The sequence below is a fragment of the Macadamia integrifolia genome, chromosome 3 (genome assembly GCF_013358625.1).
Source record: "Macadamia integrifolia cultivar HAES 741 chromosome 3, SCU_Mint_v3, whole genome shotgun sequence".
Taxonomy (NCBI): domain Eukaryota; kingdom Viridiplantae; phylum Streptophyta; class Magnoliopsida; order Proteales; family Proteaceae; genus Macadamia; species Macadamia integrifolia.
In genome coordinates this window covers 26,447,720-26,471,364 of record NC_056559.1, presented here as the reverse complement: position 1 = coordinate 26,471,364, position 23,645 = coordinate 26,447,720, and the positions used below count along the sequence as shown (strand labels likewise).

Sequence of the window (23,645 nt, the reverse complement as noted above, 5' to 3'; positions counted from 1 at the left end):
TTTCTTAGATCTACTCAAATATATTGGTCCACACTTTGTTGATTTTTTTTATGTTCTTTAAAAACATTTAATCTACAACTTCTATAAAAAAAATTTAATTTTTCTAAATAGTTTGTATTTTTTTTTATTTCAAAAATTAATTAAAAAATAAGAAAAATACTAAAAAAATACAATTTTTTTTATAAAATTTAGTTCATTTTAGTTTTAAAAAAAATATATATATAATTTACTTGGCCAATGACCATGATGTAAAATTAGATGCACAATTTTTTCCAAAAAAAGTGTGCATTTCAAGTTTATGTAAATTTGGAAAAATACAAAAAAATCTTTTTCTTTTTTTTTCTTTGGATGCATCTCATTTTAGTTTCTAAAAAAATGTTATTATGTACTAAATACTAAATCAATAAATATGCATATTAAGATTCATTATGTATCTTTGTAGGAAGATGGAGCCTAAAGAATGGACTAGGGATATTGGATGGGCTACAGCCGAGAAAGTACAAGGCAATAGGTTGTATACAAAATGCAATTACTGTGATACTATCCACCTAGGAGGTGGAATTACCAGACACAAACAACATTTGGCTGGAGGATTTTCTAATGTTGCCAAATGTAACAAGTGCCCAGATGAAATAAGCAAAGCAATGAGGAAGCACTTAAGGGAAAGTAGAGATAAAGCAAAAAAAGTTGTTGAAGAAGATGATAGATTGGTTGAGAATCTAAGGGATCATGAGGATTATGAAGGATCTGATATGGAGGCAGAGGATGAAGATCAACAGCTTACACAAGCGATGCATATTTCAAGGGAGGAAGCAAAGAAAAACAATGGATAGCAGAACATCTGAGAAGTCAATCTGTAGGACCTAGGCGTGGTGGCCTGATGATTTATGAACAAGGTTCTGGCTCTAAAAGTCGTCCAAGTGTAGATATTGGAGGCACTGTGAAGGGCATGTTTGACAAATTTGCCTCCAGTGGTAAAGGTAAGGGAAAAAGGAGCCCAGAAATTAGAGATATGAGAGATGCACCATATAAACATCATGATGAAGGGCAACAAAGGATTGAAGAGGCTTTCCAACCAAAAACATTGAGTAAGAAAATTGGGAAAGCAATCTCTAGGTGGTTCCACAGTTCTATGATTCTACCTCACAAAGCTAAAGATCCGTACTTCAAGGCTATGGTCAAGGAGATTCAGACATGTAGGAAAAATGTGAAGCCACCCACACCCCATAAAATTGCAGGGTCATACTTAGATACTATTGTGAAAGAGGTGGATGAATACATTGAAGAGATTAAATACAAGTGGCCTGAATATGGAGTGACCATCATGTGTGATGGGTGGAATGGACCGACGAGGATGTCCATCATCAATTTTCGGATATATAGTGATGGGAAAACAATATTCCATAAGTCTTTCAATGCATCCTCAGATATCAAGGACTCAATGTATTTGTTTAAATTAATGGATGAAGTTGTTCAGGAAGTTGGGCCAGGTTATGTTGTCCAGGTTGTGATTGATAATGCCTCCAATTTCAAAAAGGCTGGTACTTTACTTATGGTGAAGTATCCCACCTTATACTGGACACCTTGTGCAACCCATTGTATTGATTTGATGTTCAAGGACATTGGTGAAATGAACAAAGTGCAGACATTGGTTTCTGATGCCAAGATGATCACCAACTTCATCTACAATCACAGCTGGGTGTTGGCATTGATGAGAAAGTACACAAAAGGTGACTTGGTGAGGCCCGCAGCAACAAGGTTTGCAACAAATTATATTGCACTTGATAGTATTCAAAAACGGAAGGAAGGGCTAGTTAAGTCATTCACCTCTAATGAGTGGTTCAGTAATAGATATGCAACCACTGAAATTGGAAAAACTATTCAAGACCTAATCACCTCAACAAAGTTTTGGGAAAGGATATACCGATTTACTAAGATTATGCAACCACTATTTGTGATACTTAAAGTAGTTGATGGTGATAAGGTGCAGGCGATGGAAAATATAGTGTATTGTATGGAAGTTGTCAAACAAAAGATAGAAGAGGAGAACCCAAAGTCCTTTAAGGCATTTTTGAAGATTATAAATCGTCGATGGGAAAATAATTTGGTTCAAGACCTTCATCGGGCAGGTATTTTCTCAATTAAATTTCTAAGTTACTTTATTAGTAATTTAATATATTTAATCGTTAACAATAAGTGATATGTAACAATGTCAATGTGCAGCCTATTATTTGAATCCAGATCTGCACTACAAGAACAATTTAAGGTTTAGGAAAGATTTGATGGAATCTTTGAAGGATGTTATCAACAAGTTAGCTCCAAATATTGATTCGGCCAAAGATGCAGTTGAAGAGGTTGGTAGTCTACTAAACTTATATATTGAATCATTGATTAATATTTAATACATTGAGTGGCATATTAATATGTTAATACATGTATAGGTGAAGTACTTCCGAGAGGCCACTCAAAGGTTTGCTGATCATTTAGCTATCCGTGCTAGAGGAACACAACGCCCTGGTAATTTAGGCTTAATCAGCTATCCTTGTATTTCAAATTTATTTCAAACTCCTAATGTTGCAATTATCTTTGTACAGCTGATTGGTGGATGACTGTGGATGAACTATGGATGGAGCGCTCCAAACTTGAGGCCAATTGCAATGAAAATATTATCATGCACGGCATCCTCAAGTGGTTGCGAACGTAACTGGAGTACGTTCGGATTGATACACACCAAACCTCGGAATCGTCTGAGTTATGAGAAGCTGGAGAAGCTAGTGTATGTGCACTACAACATGAAATTGAAGATGAAATATTTAGAATTGGAGAAATCAGGGGATGATATTGATGTCAACCCAATTGACATCACCCACATACTCGACGAGGAAGATCCAGTTAGGGGATGGATTGAGGAGACTGAAAATGTTTTAGTGTTGGACAAATTGTCTAAAGATCGACGAGAAACAACACCTGATCCCATTATAGATGACCTCATTAGAGATATAAATGAAGATTTTAAAAATATTGTTGATGATGAAACCCAAGCACCATCAACTATGGAAGAGGATGATGATAGCTCCAATGATGGCGATATTAGGAGGACGAGATCAGGTGCTACATATAGCGTAACTCAACCAGATAGTGATGATGATGATCAAGACAAGGATGGTGCTGCTGCTGCTGATGATGATGATGATGGTAATGATGATGATGATGATGGTGGTGGTGGTGGTGGCAATGGTGGTGACGGTGGTAGTGGTGGTGGCCAAACTTATGTACCACTACATTTCACAGAGGAGGCTGCATTTACACATGCAACCCAAGATAGTCATCATGGTGCTCGCACACAACCAAAGTCTTATAGTCGGAGGGGTAGGCGATCCCACAATCCGAGTGCTACTGATGCATTGATGAGTAGCATGGAGTCAATGCGCATTAATTCAAATTTTGTTGGTTCCTCATCCGGACATGGACACCATGAATCTTCAGATGCATCTTCAGCCTATGGATATGGGACTTATGCAGGACAATCATTTGCCAATCCAGAGCAGTACAGAAGTTCAGATCATGTTGGTTCCTCATCCGGACACGAACACGGACACGGACACCATGTATCTTCAGGTGCTTCTTCAAGCTATAGATATAGGACTTATGCAGGACCAACATTGGCCACTCCTGAGCAGTACAGAAGATTCTACAATGACTGAGAGACCCACTAACATAAATATTTTGACTGGGGTAAATATTGTGCCTATATTCGACAAGTGCAGAACATCATCGTAGTTGCTCCTATTGAAGAAGAAGGTCCTAGCCAAGGATTTGAACCACCACAACACTCTTCACGGCACTCATCACAGTGGCAATGGCAATGAGGAAAGAAAAAACTGTAAGAAACTCAAACCTCATCATTTTGAACATTTTCAACTCAATATATTTGTCTATCAATACGATACCCTCTACTTAAGTATTTATGCATTCTACATGCTATATATAGTTTTTTTTAACTGTTTTTTTATGCAAAAGTGTATAAAAATGTGTTCCCTATCCATTTATGTGCGTATTTTAGCGTATCTCCGATACGATACGATACCCTCCGATATGTATCTTAATTTTGACCGACCGATACGGCAACCGATACCGATACTTTAATCCTTGGTGTGGACTAATATATTTGAGTAGATCTAAGAAATAAAAAAAATTTGAAACCCTCACTTTTTTGGGGAAAAAATGTGGGTTTCATTTGAAATCATGTATTTAGTAATTATAAGTTATGACATTATTTTTAAGAGTTGATGAACTAAATTTTCTAAAAAAAATATATATTTTTTTAATTAATTTCAGAATAAAAAATTTTAAAAATACATTTTTTTGAGAAAAATCGAAATTTTCTATGGAAGTTGTAGAACACTTGTTTTATATAACATATAAAAAATTTAAACATTTTTAACCATTGAGCATGAGTAAATCTAAGAAATTTGAAAAAAAAATTGAAACCCTTATTTTCTTTTGAAAAAAGTGTGTGAATCCTTATAAATCCAATGATTTCATGTAATAATGATACATAAAATGTGATTCTAAGTATGATGAACCTTAGATTTGTAAAAAAACTTGAAAATCTAAGGTTAAAGTTGAAAAAAATGAGTAAAGATTCAAGAACTTACTATTCAAGACTTTCAAGTTCAAGGTCCTTCCTGGACTATGCTTTTCTCCTTGCTTGAACCATTCACTTCCACAATGTTTCCTTCAGTCTATCATTGGAGTCTCCAAAAAAGTGTGTGAATCAAAGGGGAAGAAAGAAGAAAAATGCAGAAAACTGTTGGTAAATGGTAAAAGAGTTTGAAGTGTTTGTTTCAAACAAAAAAGGCCCATTCCACACTTAAGTAGTCATATCGTACCATATTGGTACGATACTGTGAGATACAGTACCATACGTACCGATACTCAGGAATTTTTATGTTTCAAAAGTTCGTATCGTGGAGTATTATACGTATCGTACCGTATCGGCATGATACGATACGACCAATACACCGATACACATAGAGGGTCCAAAAATTCCCTATAGCGTATCGGTTTGTATCGTGCCGATGCCTACCGATACCGATACCGATACGTATCAACCGACACGGCACGATACGCACCCTATATTCTACACATCTTTCAAGAAAGGACTCAAGCCTACTATACTATTCTTCCATCTCTAAAGCAAAACTTCAAGAAGACTATAGGTTCTCTCTGTGATTTATTGCATATCATTTCACACACTGCACGAGCTTATTTATTTTGTAAAGTTGTTGTGCCTTCAACTCTAGGACTAGGTTGTCTATACAATGATCTAGATTGATCTAGACAAATGTGTAGGACCCTCTCATCCTTACGAGAATGTAGGACACTCTCATCATGTCAAAGATATTTTTGTAAGGATACTCTTATCCTTACAAGAGTTTGTAAAAAGGTGATTTTCCCCACCTACTATAATGAAAAGGAAAACTAGTGGAATACTTCTCAAAGGGATATTGTGAGGAGTGGACTAGACTCAATTGAGTAAACCACTATAAATCCTTGTGTATTTGTATGATTATGTTTATTGTTTATATTCCATATTTATTTACAATCACGCAATTGAAACCGATAATTGAAAAGGTTTAAGTTCCACTAAAGACAACCTATTCACCCCCTCTAAGTTATCCAACAAGCATAACTACTAGTTTAATGGCTAGTCGAATGCCTATAAAAGGGCTTGGTGTACATGTCAAAGACATCCTTGGCAGTGTGCCTAGGTATGTGATGGATTCTGGGTCCCAATACGAAGGACTAAAATTGGTTGGTGTAACGGCTTGATTCTTGCATAGGAATAGAATCAAATAACGGAGAAAACCCATAGTCAGGTGGACTATAGGAGTGGACATAGGATCTAGGAGGATTTGAACCACGATAAATCAATTGTCTTTCAGTGGATAATTGGCTATCTACCTCCTGGTAACTGGTAAGTTACTTTACTTTTCTTTCAGTCCTTTCTTACATTACTAACATTTAAATGCTTACCTTTGTTGCAAGTTGCAACTAGTTTTACTAGTTTCTTTATGCATTTAAGTGTTCACATTTGCTTGTAAGTACCAATGGTAAAGTATTACGCAAGGATATCTGAAAGAAATTCATTCTTCACCTTGGAGACGAGTTAAAACTTTGACCTCCTTAGTACTTGAGTTTAATCATGCAGGAGTTTCATCACTCAAGATACTGTTCATGGGATTTGATGTTGATCTTTGAATAAGTGATCACTCAAAGTTGTGAGATTGTTTCAATGAGAGAGGTCTTACACCCAATTCACCCCCTTGGGTGATGCCATTCGATCCAACAGAAACAAAAATGGATGTTTTGGTTTCTATATAGACATGAACTCTCGTGGATCTACATCCGGGTAAGGATCTTATGCGATGTCGCTGGGTGTACACAGTTAAGTACAATCTAGATGGTCCAGTTGAACGGATTAAGGCCATTTGGCTGCAAAAATTTATATGGCATGGATTATTTTGAGACCTTCTCCCTAGTACCCCATCTCAATTCGGTCCATGTTTTATATCCTCAGCTGTGAATTTAGACTGGTCTCCCTATTAGATGGATATTAAGAACAAGTTTCTATATGGTGATTGCCACGAGTAGGTGTATATAGGGTAACCTCCAGGGTATGTTGCTTAGGGGAATAATTCTCACATTCTGTAAGCTACACATAGCAATATATGAAAATTTATCTCCCAGTGCCTAGTTCGATTAGTTTAGTACAATTGTTACTCGGTGTGGATTCTCACAATGTTATTTTGATCACTTTGTCTTCGTTCGGCGATGGGATGGTAAATTTGTTTTAGTTGTATGTTGATGATATTATCATATCTAGGGATGATGCATCCGGGATCACAAAAGTAAAATCTTCTCTCCATCATGATTTTCAGAGTAAAAACTTGGGTACCCTCAGATTTCTTGGTATTGAAGTTCTATGGAGTAAGAAATGTATTAGTCCATTATAAAGAAATATGTGTTAGAGCTCTTGTCTAAGACTAGTATGCTTGCTTCCAAACCAGTTGATACTCCTATGGATCCACACCAGAAGTTTGGAACCAGTGATGGCAAGGAATTCGAGGACAAGCATTAGTACAAGAGATTAGTTAGGAAACTTATGTTACTAGACCCAATATATCCTTCATTGTTGATGTTATCAGCCAGTTCATGCAATAACCTAAGAAAACTCATTGGCAGGCAGTGTGTCGTATTTTAAGATATCTATGAAGGTGCTTTGGGAAAAGAACTCATCTATCGTCCCATTAGCATATTGATTTGATAGGATTTTCTGATGCTGACTAAGCTGGTTCTGATGGTGATAGGTGGCCTACAACAGGTTATTGCACTTTTTATTGGTGGAAATCTCATCACGTGGAGAAGCAAGAAGCAAACGACTATGGCTAGGTCCAGTGCCAACCAAGGCTGTATATGGTTATGACTCATAATACAGTTGGATTGATGTGGTTTAAGTCCCTACTTCAAAAGTTGGGCTTTCCGATTACCAAACTTGTGAAAATGTATCGTGACAATCAAGTTGCTATCTACATTGCAAGTAATCTGGTGTTTTATGAAAGGACTAAACACATTGAAGTCAACTGTCACTTTCTGTGGAATGCAGTGATGAGGAAGTTGATTGTTAATCCATTTGTCTCCTCTGTTGATCATCTGGGTGATTAATGAAGGAAGTGCAGACTGTAAGAGAACAACACTAACAGTCCTACAGAAAATCAGGATCGCAATGATCTAACACAACATTGGGACAGAATAGCAACTAACGAATGAAAAAAAGAAAGGATAGGAAGAAGACGAGGAAAGAAAAGGGTCTCTCACACATGGCCTATCACCGTATTTTGGTCTCTGACCAATGGCATCTATCCATACTCTCTCACAGCACACAAGGCACTAAGCTATGTTTTCTTTCCTCAAACTCAAATAGTTGGCTAGACTGACCTCTTCCCTTTATTTATAATAGAAGCATGGGTTACAAAATTAGGAAGTGTTTTCTACCAAGTAGCTTACAACCAAAGTAGAAACTTCCTATAAAATCTAGTTGCCATACATCAAAATAGAAACTCCAATTCTAGAGAACAAAACAAAAATAGAAACAAACTGAAATTAGAAACAACCTAAGATTCTATTAGAATGAAATAAAATATACTTTCTAAAACTGAAAAAAGAAACTAAGCTATGGTAGCATCAGTATAGAATCATTCTCCGCTTGATATCTCCAATGGGCTCACAAGATCTTCCAAAAAGTAATCCCACCCAAGGCAAATATGGTCTGTGACACTGTTCATATGAACAGTATAGTGAACAATGTTTTGTTCTTTTCTTCTTCGCGCTTCGATCTACGCCAGTGATATGTTTACAAAGCCTTTTTTTTTTTGTCCTACTTTTCTAAAATATTGTTCCAAGCTGGCAACGGATGATTTGTAGGCTCCAGCTTGAGGGGGAGTGTTAAAGTTTTGTACATACCACAGGGTTAGTGATGTCTTTATCCCTGTGGTATGTACACGATAGGCGGAGTCCTTATCGTTAATTCGTGATACCTCATATCTTTATTTACTTTTTGTTAAGTTTCTTTCCTTTTCCAAGTTGTAAATAGAGTTGTATCCCAAGTCTGGTTCCTACTTAGTTTCTATCTTACTTAAGTTTCTCTCTCTCATCTTCAAGATGGTTTACCGCTGATTACCAGGTTCCACTTTGTAACACTTTCTATAACCAATTCTACACATAATTTAGGCCTAAAACACACGACATTCAATCAAAGAAATATACAGCAATAAAGAAGAACCATAAAATTCAAAGTGTGAAATCATTTAATACAATCCATTGCCAAAAAGTGTTGTCATAAGCAATAAGTAAAATTTTTCCATTGTTTGATTACAAGTTTACATCCCTAGGCCTACGTCAATACCATATATTGTTACGGGGAGAATCAAAATCACTAGGTTTTCCTTGGGGACCGGTGGAACTGATGCTCAGACTCTACAACATATGACGGAAATGTCATCCTCTGCACTAAGAATCTCTCAAAGTCCATCACAGTAACTTCATAAGTGGAATCATCAATATATGCAAGATACATCATCAGGCTGTGAAGGTGCATGAGTCAACCCATTGTAACTGCTTGGCGTAGCAGGCATATATCAGGCTGTGAAGGTGCATATGCCGACCCATTGTAACTTTATAAGTGGAATCTTCAGTATATGCAAGATAGCCCAACCTACGGCATATATCATCAGGCTATGAAGGTGCATATGTCAACCTCCAATGCTGGTAAAGTCTCCACGGTAGGCCTCTTAATTGAACCTCAAAATTAGAGCCTTAGCTGATGGCCGTAGAGTAAGTTGTGGCATTTCTTGATTTTAAGTCAAAATAGAGAATTTCTGGAAATTTCAAAACAGTAGCCACAGGTGTCAATTGGCTTCATTCTTCAGGTCAAAGACCATTTTACGGTGCTAAACAAAACCCTAAAACAGGTGTTGTAGTAGAGTAGGGATCAGGGACTTATGAGAGCTCAATGTCCTGACCTGAAAAACCCTACTTTAAGGTTGTCGATTGGTATTCTGAGTCGGCAACAGCAGCAGCACTTCTGGGGGAAGTTGGTCCTTGTAAGAAACTCAACTGCATTCTTAACAACCTCACAACCACTCAACCGAAATAACATTAAAAAAGAAGCAGAATTCAATGGAATGATGAGAAGGGGGAAGAAGAAGAATGAATCGGATCAGGCCTCCCACCTTCTTCCTGGACCTCGCACCCCTCAAATTGGTTTGGGCATCCCACCCCTCATTCGACCCTCACAGCCTTGGAGAAAACTCTCATCTTTTATTAATCAAATCTGTCCCAAAGAACCGGGATTGATTGATATGCCTTGAAACCTTTACAAAAAGGAAAGTAGTGAAATAGGAAACTAACTAACTTCCTAAACTGACTTACTTGCTTGACAGAAAATAAACAAACTAAATACTTTGCTCAACCAGAAGAAATAAAAGGAAACTACTACTTAATCACTAAGCAAACAAAAATGAATAAACCAGAATAAATTCTACTGCTGGAGAGATCGACAGAAGCTTCATTCTTGTTGCCCAATTCTCACAAAGAGACAGAATTACAGCTCATTGATGGGAACTTTGGGGCTTCTAGTGTCTGATTAAAATAGGGAACAAGATCTACACTTGACAGCCTGGTTGATCTAAAAAGAAGACTCCCACACAAGCTGGAATATCTATCAATGGAGAGCTGCTCGATACGCTTGAAATAGGTTGGAATATGGGCAACTTTTGAGGACAGCATTGGTCCAATTTGCGCCCACGTCTAGGACTCGATCTACATCAGTTGTTGTGATGGATTTCGAGTGCTTTTCCAAATAGGATGACATGGCCAGCATTTGTCATCGAGTCCGAGCAACGGTTCCATCGGTCCTAGTGACAACCTAGTGATTTTGACCCTCCCTGCAATAGTATGTGATATTGAATTTTATGATTGTAAACTTATGATATATTGTACTTATTGTCTATGATGATACATTTTAGCAATGTATTGTAGATTTGTAACATTAAATAGTTTCACACTATGATAAATGCGGAAAGTTTTCTAATTCTATGGTTCTTTATTCCTAATTTTCAATTGTTTTCCTTCAATGCCGTGTGTCTACGCTAAATATGTGTAAAGTACGTTATAAAAAGAAAGGATACAGTAGGCTACACCATACACTAACAACCTAGGATTTGAAGCCAAACTACCACTTTGGGTTTTCCCCTCAATATAATGATTTAAAAATGTTTAAGAATGATAAAATAGGAACTCCTTCAAGTTTCAAGGGAAAATCCCACTAATTGGGCACTGAAATGGACATTTCTGTTTCTTCATATAAATGTACCAAATTTGGTGGGATTTGGCCATTTTTCCAGAACATTTCAATTTCAGTATGGACCAAAATACTAAATTATGAATCTTCTTTACTAAGCAGATCAAAAGTTACTGGTGTTATTAGATTTTGCTGCTTAAACAATACAGCAAGGAACTTATAGATCAAAACTGTAACCAGAAAAGGAATTGGATACGAGAGTCGCGAGTTTCACATGCTCACTAATAAATAAACTGATTTTATTGTGTGATATTGATAAATTATGGTAGATGTAGAGTTCCAATTATGTGCGAACTAGGTTTGCCTCATTTACCACCTAAATCTGTCAATACAATGATAAGATGGTTTTAGTATAATGATTAAATATGGATTAAGCCAGGAAAATATGCTAGGTAGAAATTTTATACCTAGAAGCCAAAATGACTCCTCGCCAACTTGGCTAATTTACAAGCTGAGGGTTGCACTTACCATAACTTTACGTTGATTTCTTGTAGTACAATCACCAAAAGCATAAACACTATCACACCCATCGACTCTCAGCCATTCATCTGTTGCTAAAGCACGTCTGTCAGCCTGCATATATAGTAACCTAAATTAACTGAGAAAGCAAACAACAATGACAAAGACATAGATAACATGAAGAAAAACAGAGAAAATAGGAATGGGTTTAAGGCATTGAACCTGGCCAATTTGTTCCATAAAGTCCCTAACAACAGGGGGGGTCCCAATACCAGTCGACCAGGCAACCATTCCATATGGTATAGTGGAAGTTTCTCCCTAGGACTTCACCTTCACAGTAACAGACCTATCAGAAACACTTATGACTCGGCATCCTGTTTGCACTTCAATACCATCTCTTTGAAACTTCTGTTCAGCAAATGAACTAATTCTCTGATGATACCTACAGAAACCAAAAATATATTAGGATTTTCTGAGTGCCAGAGCTGTGAACTTCCTTTTTCTAGTTATCACACAATGACGATATGGAGCTTGTACAATTCTCACTAAGCATAAGCAATGCTTTCATCCTGGAATATAGGTTCATCCCACTAGAACGGCAGATCTCCCCAAACCCAGTCAGCAGTGGATTAGTTCCAGTCACCAATTTGGCCATCTGGTGACCAAGTTTTGTTTTTGGTAAAACCATCTGGTGACCAAGTTGCCGGTTGAAGGAGGTTGGTGCAAATTCAGATCAGATTAGACAAAAATGCTCAAATCCCTGGTTCTTGAGCAACCCTGACAAATCCAGGTTTCTAAGACATTGTTATCAAGTATGACGTTATAAAGATTCTTGAACCACTTCAAGTCCCACTGTTCATTTCATACATGGTGATATTACTAAATAATAAGAAAACTGTACAACTAATGTAACATGACCACTATGGCACCATATAATATTTTTTTTATCCAATGGCAAGTAAATGAGTACTCTCATGTTTCGCTAAATAGGACACCACACACAATAAGTCTTCCAAATCAAGATTCAGAGTCCATGATCCTGCTTTAGTTAACGTACAAGAGTAACATGGAACAGAGATTACAGTTAAACCCAGGTCATCAATAAAAGCATGAGAGGTGGGTCTCATAAGTAAAATTGCAAGATTGCATTGATTCTTAACTCCCACATACTAGATATATGCACAAAAAAATAATTGACTTTAATGCAGCCAAATTTTTATCAAGCACATGGTACTAAGAGCATAAAGTTTTTGCAAACTTGAACAGCAAACCATTCACATCTACTCCTGAACCAATCAATGAAATCAACACCAGAATGTTTGTTTCTGACTCTTAAAAAGCTAATAGGAGCAATTCTAAAGCAAACATAATAAGCCAAAGGAGGAAGGACCCTAAAGTAAAAATATAGACAAGCAAATAAAGATCTATTTTTTATGGAGTCGAAAAATTCACCCAGAAAGCAGTTAGTCAAACAAACAAAGATGATTGTGTTTCTTAGATCCCCCTCCATTTCACTTAAAACTGTTATAAAAAATGACCTTCAAACAGTTCAACTATTTCACCGAGAATACATAAAAATAACTGAAAGGGGCTGAAGGGGAACGTCCATTAATTCATAGTGATACTCATGATTGAGAGAGTCTACAAAACCATCATAATTTTCCTGAAGTGAAATATTGATACTCATCTGTAAGGAAAGATGGTCCTCCTCCCCATTTTTGGTTGTCCCAAATTCTTTGTCCATGTCTCAAAGCAAATATTGTGTTTCTGTTAAGTATACTAATTTTTCCCTTTGCATTGTTACCACATTCATTTTGCCCAATTGAAAAGATCTTACACTAGTAATCAAAATGGAGGGCAAGACTGAAAAATAAGAGAGTTAGTTAAGGAATATGTAACTTCACTGTTACCTAATTCATCCTTTTAAATAATATTTTCTTCCCCCGCCTAAATATACAAGGAAATGTTAGGCCACCCATTGGTTTTTCAACCACTTTCAATAAGTCATTTTCTATAATGTATTGTTATTGTTACTTTCGTTTATTTTTCTAACTTTATATGACTGAGTTGTGAGTGGATTGCACATGTTCATAATAAAAAAAAATTATTTTTGAAGGTATAATTTCATTGGGGAAAAAATCAAATTTGAGCAATACTTTGCTTCCCATGCATGCAAGAGTTCAAACAAACTTCTGTTGATGTATGGCATCGGTGCTGTGCGGCCCATCAAAGAGATGGTCAGCAAACTACGAAACCTATAAATGAGTTGGTGATTATTGTCTTGCAATGGAATCACAACCAAACACCCAATTGATTGTTCGCATCTTATTCTGTACGTCTCATTGCTTTTAAATTCTGTGGGAACAGCAGTCTTAGATGTTTTTCTTTTTTTCCTTTTTGAGGTGGGGGAGAGGGTGCTTTTAAGCCTAGTCTTAATTTTTCATTGTTTTGTTAGTTTATCATACCATCCCACTGACTATTCGGGTTTGAGAAGAACAGTGAACCCTAACACTAGTAGCAAGTTGCATTCCTTCTAAGAGAAAATAAATGAACATATGCAACTTTTTATTTTGTTTACTTCATTTCATTTTGTTTGTATTTTTTATTTTTCATTACTGAGTATTTTCTCTATCTTATTTTTAGTTATCCTTGGCATTCTTAAGTTAATGAATTGGACATGGATTTTTTTTTTTTTTTTTTGCCCTTTTTCATTTTAAAAAGGTTTTTATTTTGGTTTTATCATTCCATTGCAAACAACTAATTTTTTTTTCTTCGAGTTTAGTGATCTGCTCACCCAGGTCCTCTTTGACTATCTTTTGAGATGATTGTTCTTCATTAATCACTTTTCATTTATCTCTATCTCTCTTTCTCCCTAACAAACAACTAAATAATATTATTCTATTCATAACCACTCTCTGCAATAATTAAATAATGGGAGATACAAAGCTACCCTGCTGGAGTAGGAAAATCCTAGACACAGCAGCCGTGGAAAGACTGTGTTGTCTGCCCTGCAGGGGTGCTGAAGATGCTCCTCTGCACCCTCCCACTGGCCCCAGCGCTGATGTGTGCTGGTACATTCTCTTGCCCTTAAATTATTCGTCCATTTTATCCCCATTCTTTAAATTGTAATTGTAAATAATAAAGAGGAAGAGAAAGAGAAGAGAACAAGAGATAGCTACAACTTGGAAGTCACAACTGTGTGGTTGGGGCTGCCCCCTTCATTCAATATATAGACTAGCTATTACAAAGTCATAACACAAATAGAAAAACTAGCAGGCATAACCAAAAAGGAAACTAACTCTAACTTAGCTAACAACTACCCTAAACCCAATAGGAAACTAACAAAGATATGCTCATATGCTTGAATCAAATATAATATCACGGTATGGAGGTCTATGAACACCCATAGACCTCCAACCGACACATGCTCTCATACACTCTTAACAATAATAAATTAAAAGAATTTTTCTACCCAAAAAAAAAAATTTAAGAATTTGAATCAAGTTAGAGCATAATGATTTAAGAGTACGTTTAACCCCTGTGGGCCATCTCTAACATATAACTTTCCACATAATCCGTCCCCCTTCTGTAGCACTCTTTTATAATGAACGGAGGTTTTCTTTTCTCCTATATTCCCTCCGAATTGCACAGGTTTTCTAGTATCTGTAGAGGACACCACTTACCAAACAAAAATCTCACAAACTCTTTATGAGAAAATGTTTGAACAGCCATCCACCCCTCATGATACATGGTTTGAAAAATTCTGGTGAAGATATTAAAGTGGAAGCACAAGTGATATGGGAAATACATATCCATTTCAAGAAAGGCTCAGGGGCGACATAGAAAAGTAAGCCATTCAACTGCACAAGACATTGCCCTTCAACAAACTATGACACCTCAATCAAGAAATCCACCCCCCCCCACCCTCAATTAATAATAAAAAAGAATGAAAAAAATCCAGTTCACAATGAAGCATACTATTCTGTAAAAATATTGTAGAAAGTGGAAGAGAAACAATATGCAAATTATTTCTTGCTTACGTGTTCAATATATGATCTCCTAACTGGATTACCGTTATTTTCACTAGATCTTGAACCATGGGATATAACTTGACTAAGTATACTTGGATATAATCATGCGGCTCTGCAGCAAATTCCACACCAGTGGGACCCCCACCAAAAATTACAAAATGAAGGTTTGTCCTCCTTTCTTCTTCACTTAAATTTAGAAGGACGGCCTTTTCAAAACAATCAATCACATTTTGACGGATCCTTCTAGCATCATCTATTTCCTACACAATGACGTGTATTTTCTTGAAGAAGAAATTCCACACCTCTTGAAAGAATGCATATAGAAATTTGATCAAATTATCGATGTCTCAGAGGTAGAGGTCAAAGAAGAACCATTTGGGACAGTGACAAGAATCCAGTAGCTGGCAATTATCAAAGCTACTAGAAGATCTCACCTTAAAAAGAGGTGAGATTTACCTTCAGAAAATGGCAATGCTCCTTGACCCCAGGAGTGTTGAAAGTATTTACTTCAGCTCCTAATGCTACTACCAAATAGTCATAATCCACAAGAAATTCTGAATTCCCAACCAAATCTTTGCCATGGCTAGACCGACAAAGGACTTTCTTATTTGCTGAATCAATCTTGACACACTCTGCTTCCCAAAATTTAATTTCTCCACCTCTCTGACACAGAAAAAGAGAATCAAAAAAATGATATTACCTTCAGTAGAGTAAATCATTAATAGGAAATATGCAAAGAATGATTTGAAAAAGTTCAATACTAAAGCAGCAACGTGAAAATACAAGAAATAGATCACATACAGAATAATTGGAAGATCAAAATATAAAATCGAGATTATCCATGTAAAAAATCGATTAATGAGGAATTCCTAGGAATCCCTACTGCAAAGAAAAATAGTAATGGAGCAACACAGACAATGTTTTAAGTTAGGTTCCACGTAAACAGATGACTTTTACAGAACAACAAACTACTTTCATATCTCTTTAGTTATCAAAATACAGTTGTTATTTGGTTTTACCATATAAGCATGTGGAGTTGGTAACAAAGCACTAGGATTCATGACTTCAAAAACTTGCAAAGTAGGAGACCAAGAAAACCTATTTTAAATAATATTAACAGCCTATACTGAATATTTTAAGACAACAAAAAAACTATAGTAGCATGGTAGCCGTAAATGCCAGTAAAAGATAGAATGGATTATGAACTTCGGTAGAAAGTTATTTTCACAATGAGACAGATAAATTGAATGATCTATCTAAGCTTTACAAAAAATTGATTAATGAATCCAAATAAGTGTGCCTGCATCTTTTTTTTATATTATTTAATACGCAATGCAACTGTAGTTACCTTCTTCATTATATTCCGAATAGGCTCAATGATGCTTCTTTTTTCCACGGTACCACACGTGACACTTGGTAACAAAGGTGTAAATGTGAAATAATTACGGGGAGACACCACCTCAACATCGAACTTGGTTACATCCAGATCTTTAAGAAAACTTGTGCCAGCCCAACCAGTTCCAAGCACCGCAACTTTCTTCTTCTTGGACTCTATTTTAAAAGGTTGGCCACTATATGAATCAACTTCCGATTGTGTGTCAGAGTAAGCCACAAGACCTCCACTACTGCAATAAGCAACATTATGATCCATGAGTAGTTTTGCTATGCTACAACATCAAACAACATATAAATTCTCTTGGAGAAGGAATCGCATAAGAAGCTACCATTGCACAACCTTGCAAAAATGAGTCATAGTTCATGTCGGCTTGTTAAGGGGTTTCCCTAGGCTGTGAGACCACATGGAACCAAAGAGCATGAAAAAAAGTAGGGAAGGGTGTGACAGTTAATTTATTTTAGAGGAATATTTCTTCTTTCTCTATTTCTTATATTTCACTAATATCATTTTGCTTTGTTTTATATATATATATATATATGTAAAGCCTATTCAATCTATGAAATTTCTGCTATTCTCATCATTTTTATGTTAAATCTCTAAATCCTTATTTATTCTAAAATCCAGAATCAATTTAAGGTTACACCCAGATATCCAACATCATATTGGTAAATTAGGCATCGGACAAATCTGAAAGGGATGATGGAATATAAAAACAAGTCTATTGTTCCCACAGGAAATTAATTAAGGTTTTGATGGATGTAAGATGTTACAAGACTCTAACCCATGTGAAAACATACAATTGCAAGACTCTAATTCATGCGAAAGCATAAAACTGAATCTTAAGGTTAATTCAACTCAAGAATTTTTGCAGAATTTCAGGAAGTAGCATCATCATTTCAAAATGTGAGGTATTTCAAATTTTCAGTAGTGCCAAGTTTAAGCATGATCATTTAGAATAATTGGAGAAATGTGTTAACAGTGTACTAAAGTTGGATGCCGCTTTTGATCAAGAGAAAGAGAAAGGAAGTCCAATTCTATGTTATCGCCCAGTCCTCTGGATAGATACAAGGAAAAAGCACCGACACCAGACATAAATTGGGGGGAAGTGGAAGTGGAAGTGGAAGTGCAGAAAAAAGCAAAGTAGCAAAACATTGTTGTCTTATTAGAATGTCAGACCAACCTTTCAGAAAAGGCAAAAGAAAGAGAAGTAACAACAAATGTTGATGCTGGAACAAGACCTAGCCAGAGAAGAAAGGAGCACGAGAAAAGAAAAAGGAGAAGAAAAAAAAGAGTAACAAACAAGCAACTCGAAACCCCGTCCTTCCCCCTCCCCCTTTTTCTCCCCTGGAACCCTGACAACCTCAATATAACAGACATTCAGGGGGAAACATCATGTAACCATTTTAAATGCAAGTATGAGAATCCACTACAATCTAAACAGGATAAAGAAAATAAAATCCAAATGGTTATTAGCATTCCCTCTTTTTTAAGGATCCAGAGTATTGGTTCTCTGAACAGATAGAAAGCCAATACATGATTTTAGGAGGACCCCTGCATGATGAGGAGTTGATCTTGCAACCTATTCATTCCTCCCACCCTGAAAAGATATCATAAGCATACTTATCACCTCCCAGAAATAAAAAGCCAAAATTACCTTAGTGTGCCTGATAAGTATTTATGAGCACATTCCATCAAGCCAAGAGAGGACATTACCACTTATTTTATAAAATTCCTGTCCACAACACCCTTTACCCAACCCTGCACTCTATTCAAATTGTTAGTGAGGGCATAACTCTCTGTTATGTTTGTTGTTTGTAGCAGAGAGAAGTGTTTTTACCCATTAGTTCCTTCTTCAGCCATGATATACCCAGAATTCTCCCACCTATGGGAGAATGACACCTGGTATGGGTAACCATTGGAATTCACCAAGACAGGTCATTATCAGTTGGTTAGGATATTATTCCTTAGGTAGACACAAACAAAGGACTCTCCATGCGCACACACACACTCACAAGTAAAGCAAGATATTCAGTTACAGGCCAGCTCCAACTTGGAAAGAACATTCCTGATCCTCTATAGATAACAAGATGATGTCCAGGTAAAGGGATCCAATCTCAAGTTCTTCTTCTTCTCTATCACCTCTCCTGAGAACCCATCTGTTGCTCCATTTACTGACTCCCGAAGCCAGTCTCTAGCCCTCTCCATTGCCATTGTTAGCTCTCCACTTCCAGGTCATCAACTGAGGAGGATGTCCGGAAAATGACCAAAAACAAGCCCCAATGTTTCCATTACCACACTTTATGTTATGCTTGCCTCGAGTTCTTGACCCGTTTTGAAGAATGACCCTCTTCGACACATTTTAGTGGCGACCTGAATGGGATTATTTCTGAGATCTGTGATGGAAGCAAAGGGGTTGTGCTGATAGGCCCAAGCCCAGAGCCCAGTACTGATCTCGTATGGGAGTGCGGGGGCATAGCCCATGCGGTAAGTTCGACCTGATGGATCAATCCACGACTTGGAGGAGTATATAATATACTATCGTCTTGTTGAGCAAGCATTGTAATTTAGGGGTTTTTTGAGCTAGGGTTTCTGGGCGAGTTTTCTTACCGTAGTTTGGGTGTATTTGAGCGATCTCCATTTTAACCTCTCTTCTACAATAGTGAAACACCTTCTTCTTTCGAGGACGTAGCACACCACATCGGTGTGTGAATCTGTTTAAATCTATGTTGTGTGCGAATTTGTCTCTATTTTTCCTTCATATTTGTTGGCATTTGTTCTAACACTGTATTACCGTGATTCTCCTTGAGAATGAGAGGACAGAAAATCTGAATCAAGCATTGCATCCCCCAAAAAATTGACAGTGGTAACCTGTTGCGGCATTGTATCCATGGTTTTCCTGTAATACTCTACTTCTTAAACCCGGTCTGATTACACGGTTGACCCGGTTTAACCATACAGGACCCGGATCGGAGAGAGTTAAGGTGGGTTCCTTATGGACCATGATGGCAAGGGTGACCTTAAATACCGGCTGGCCAGACAAGTCCGAGCCAGTGCCAGAGGAGACGGGTGTACCCAAGCCGTGTACATGCACATATCATAAGGCCATGTACGGATAAAGCAGGTATGCAGCCGTATCTTAAGGTGCATACGTATATTACATCTTATGCCAAGAGTGAGATTCGTGCCGAGGGCCGAATTCTGTCAAAATCCCACTTGTTGGCCAAGTTTTGGCCCTTAGGTGGGCGGTCACAGGTGGGCGCATCCACCCACCTGAGTGACCCACCCATGTGATTATTTAGTTATTTTAGAAAGTATAAATGGCATTTATGAGTTTCCATTTTCTCATTTATGTCATTCAGGTGGTTGGTGAAAAGAGTAAAGAGGAGAGAGAAAAGGAAGGAGAAAAGAGAACGGAGAAGAAGAAAGGGGAGGAGGAAGAAGAAGTAGGGGAAGGATTTAAGCGACGTCGAGGCTTGATCTTCCTATTCCGACGCCGGAAAAGTGATCTCCAATACGAGATCTACGTTTAGAGGTGAGCAAAGGCTGGGTTCCTTAAACTTTCACCATACCCAAGTAAAACCTTTGATTTTGGTAGAGTTTCTTGAGGTCTTGTAAATCCCCCTTGAGATAATGAATCTAAGGCTTAATAGATGGTTTATGTGTTGATTTTGAAGGATTTGAAGAAGTGTTTACAAGGTTGAAGAAGAATTGGTGATGTGAAGTGATTTTGGGGTTTTGAAGGAGTTCTTGAGCAAAGAAGGTAAGATGGCTTTCCATTCCTTAAATCTAACCTAGATCTAGGTTAGAACCATCTTATGAGACCTTGAATGTGTGAAGAATGGGTTTGGGAAAACCCCATTTGATTCCCCAAAGGTTGGGGGAAGTTTGGGAAAAAATGGCATTTTCCTCCAAGACTGGTGGGCCAAACCGGTGGGCCAAATGGCCCGCCTGAGGGCACCCACCTGAGAGGGCAGACCCTCGGGGCCAACCGATGGGCCCAACCGGCGGGCCAACCTGACCGGCCCGCCGGTCATGACCGGTGGGTCTGACTGGTGGGTCATGACAGGTGGGCTGTCCAACCCACCCGAGAGGCTCCCAACGTGATTTTTTCTTCCGAACGGACCCAAAACGGACGTGCAACTTTCCTTTAGGATTCTAAACATGATTTTGTCATTGGATCTTGTTAATTTTGATCCCAAAGTGGCGAAATGCTAACCCCGCTCACTCATGATAGGTTCACCAAATCTTACGCTTCTCGCACCAAATCTCACCCGTACCGAGCGTGAGTCCTTGTACATTACAGGTAAGTGGGGAGAGGACGTTTGGCCTTATTTTAAGGCTTGTTGTGCATCATTCCATTGTATCTAGATTACCCATGTCATCATGCAAATTATATGTAGCTTAGCCATCCTCACATTATCTTATGCCATGTGTATTGTGATTATTTTCTCAATGTTAAATGATGATGTACTTATGAGATGAATGTTAACATCATTGTGCATAATGCATTAATAGACTGGATGCCGTAGTTGGCTTGGAAACGAGAGCATTGGTGGCCCGTGGAATGGGACGCGGAGGCACTATGAAATCGTACTTTGTCATATAGGAGCATGCGGTGTAGGATTATCACCTTCCTGTGCTACGACCCTTCCCAACAGGGGTTGAGGTGTTGGGTTACCATTTGGGGGGAAGCAGTGGTCGCTGTTGTCAGGTCATTGTGGCGGTTAGACATACGCTCGGCTGGTCATTAGGACAGTCGGCAACCCCGGTGGTATATTCAAGAGGGTCAATCGTACTGCTTTTAAATTGCTGGAGTCAGCACCTTTAATTTCTGTCATTTACTTTATGTTGAGAGCCGGTGGTCGGCATGTTTTACTTTTCCGAGTACTCACGGTGGGCCTTCTCCGACAGCCCTATGGGCGTATCGCGGGATAGAGTTCGCGGCTCGTATCCGGAGTATACGTGCACTATGGTTGTAGTAGCACTAAACCAAAGACTTAGTAATGTTGATTAGGTGGATGTGATTAAAAATTAATTACATAGCATATAGTGCATATAGTTGTGATTTGTTGTGTGGACTGCTGTGTGGTCCTTCTTTTCACTTACTGAGCTAGTGAGCTCATCGCACGTGTGCACCTCTTTTAGATGATTTTGCAGGTCATCAACTTGAAGAGCACGGGTCGGGCCCCACAATTGAATTCCCTGAGGAGGATTGGTGGGTCCCCGAGGAATTAGAGCACGGCACGGATTACTCGTGCAAGGACTGTGCTATGGGACCGCAGCTCTGATGCCGAGCTGAGATTTACCTTTGATGCCGAGCTGAGCTCTGCTTTTGACACCAAGCTGAGCTGCACCCTTTGAGTTTTTGATGATCCCTTTTATGTACTTGATATGTAAATTGTATTCTTTTGTGTAAATATCATGCCTGCGAGCTCACATGTACTTAACTATGTATTACAATTTGGGTATCAAGTATAATGGGAATATTTACAGGTAAATTTAAGCCTTCCGCTGAACTGATGAACACTTTCTTAGTTGTGTATGCTGTGGTTGGATACTGTATCAGATGATCCTAGCAGGTTTTGGTTAATCGGTGTTAACCCGGTCACTGGCCCAGTTCTGTGTGAACGGGGTGTGACATTTCCAGTTATCACAATCAGCGTAATCATCAGCAAAAACAAATTTATCTGATAGGAAAACGGGTCTCCATGCAGGCAATCGTAGCATCTTGCATATTATTATTGTCAAACCAACATATGCAACTTAATCCACAACGTAAATTGCTTGCTAAGACTCTAAAACTAAACTCGAATAAAATCTATTGTTGATCTGTAATTAAACAACACCCCACCCCACGCCTCCCCACAAAAAAAAAAAAAAGATCCAAACATAGATTATGTTTAAACGGGAAAACTAGTAGAATTCCCACACTATTCCCATCCCAGTTCATGATGTTATCCATCAGATACTGTGAGTTTACGACAATAAAAGAACAACAATGCCTCACGGCGCAGAGATACTTAAGACTAGCAAAAGCAAAATTTAGACTCACAGAAGAAGAATCAACCAGTAGCAAGCAAGAGTGAGCTCCAACACTCACTACTAATTAACAGATGAAAAATAATTCGTAAGATCCAAACTAAAGTGAGGAGAAGAACAATTTCAAGAAAATTCAGAGGGAAAATGAGAGCAGAACCTGACACTGACAAGAACCAGCAGCTTCGACAAAGAAGGGTAGGCATGAAAAGCTCTGGAAGCTCGGCCGATGAAGGAAAATCCCCTCATTTCGGCAAAATCTCCGATCGAGAAGCTTAAATCAGATATTTCTTCTCTCCAGTTGCTGCTAATCCAGAAAAAGCAAACTTCTCCCTCGGACTCTCTGCTTCCTCTGAAATTGTAAGAACCAAGACAACTGTGCGCTTACTTTACCTTGACCCATCTGGCTTCTACAGTTCTACGTTATTATATTTACTTACGGGGTTTTTTTATTTAATTTATTCCCAAATTTTCGGAGAAGGTGGCAGGAATATTATATTCGGACGTGCTAAGCCTTTTATAGTCTAGGTCCTAGGAGATAGGATATCCAATGATGAGATGAGTAGGAAGACTTCACCTACGTTAAAATAGAATCTTTGATCCGAAAAGGACAAAGGTGTATCCCATTTAAGTATAGAACTACGTGTAACCTAAGAGAAGCGGTATTAGCTAAACCAAAAGTTTAACCACTTTTGAGTTAAGATGGTAAGGAGTTGAGGACTAAGGAAGCCTTATTATTATCCATTAAAAATGGAATCTTTGGTCAGAAAAGACAAAGCTGCGTCGAGTTATCTCATTT

At 37.9% G+C, this 23,645-nt stretch overlaps 1 protein-coding gene and 1 long non-coding RNA gene across 2 annotated transcripts in view; both read right to left on the bottom strand.

Moving 5' to 3' along the window:
- Window positions 1-23,264, bottom strand: part of LOC122074801 (external alternative NAD(P)H-ubiquinone oxidoreductase B1, mitochondrial-like) — a 48,825-nt gene extending 25,561 nt beyond the window's left edge. Inside the window, 6 exon segments of the mRNA XM_042639772.1 lie at window positions 11,393-11,497; window positions 11,606-11,825; window positions 15,424-15,674; window positions 15,871-16,077; window positions 16,763-17,039; window positions 23,007-23,264. Of these exon segments, the coding sequence (XP_042495706.1) occupies window positions 11,393-11,497; window positions 11,606-11,825; window positions 15,424-15,674; window positions 15,871-16,077; window positions 16,763-17,039; window positions 23,007-23,095 (1,149 nt within the window). The 5' untranslated portion in view covers window positions 23,096-23,264.
- LOC122074802 lies at window positions 8,897-9,946 on the bottom strand. Its single transcript, XR_006139047.1, has 2 exons — window positions 9,795-9,946; window positions 8,897-9,694 (listed from the first exon to the last, which is right to left on the bottom strand). It is a non-coding gene; the product is annotated as an uncharacterized LOC122074802 (long non-coding RNA).
- Window positions 23,265-23,645: the final 381 nt, after the last annotated feature.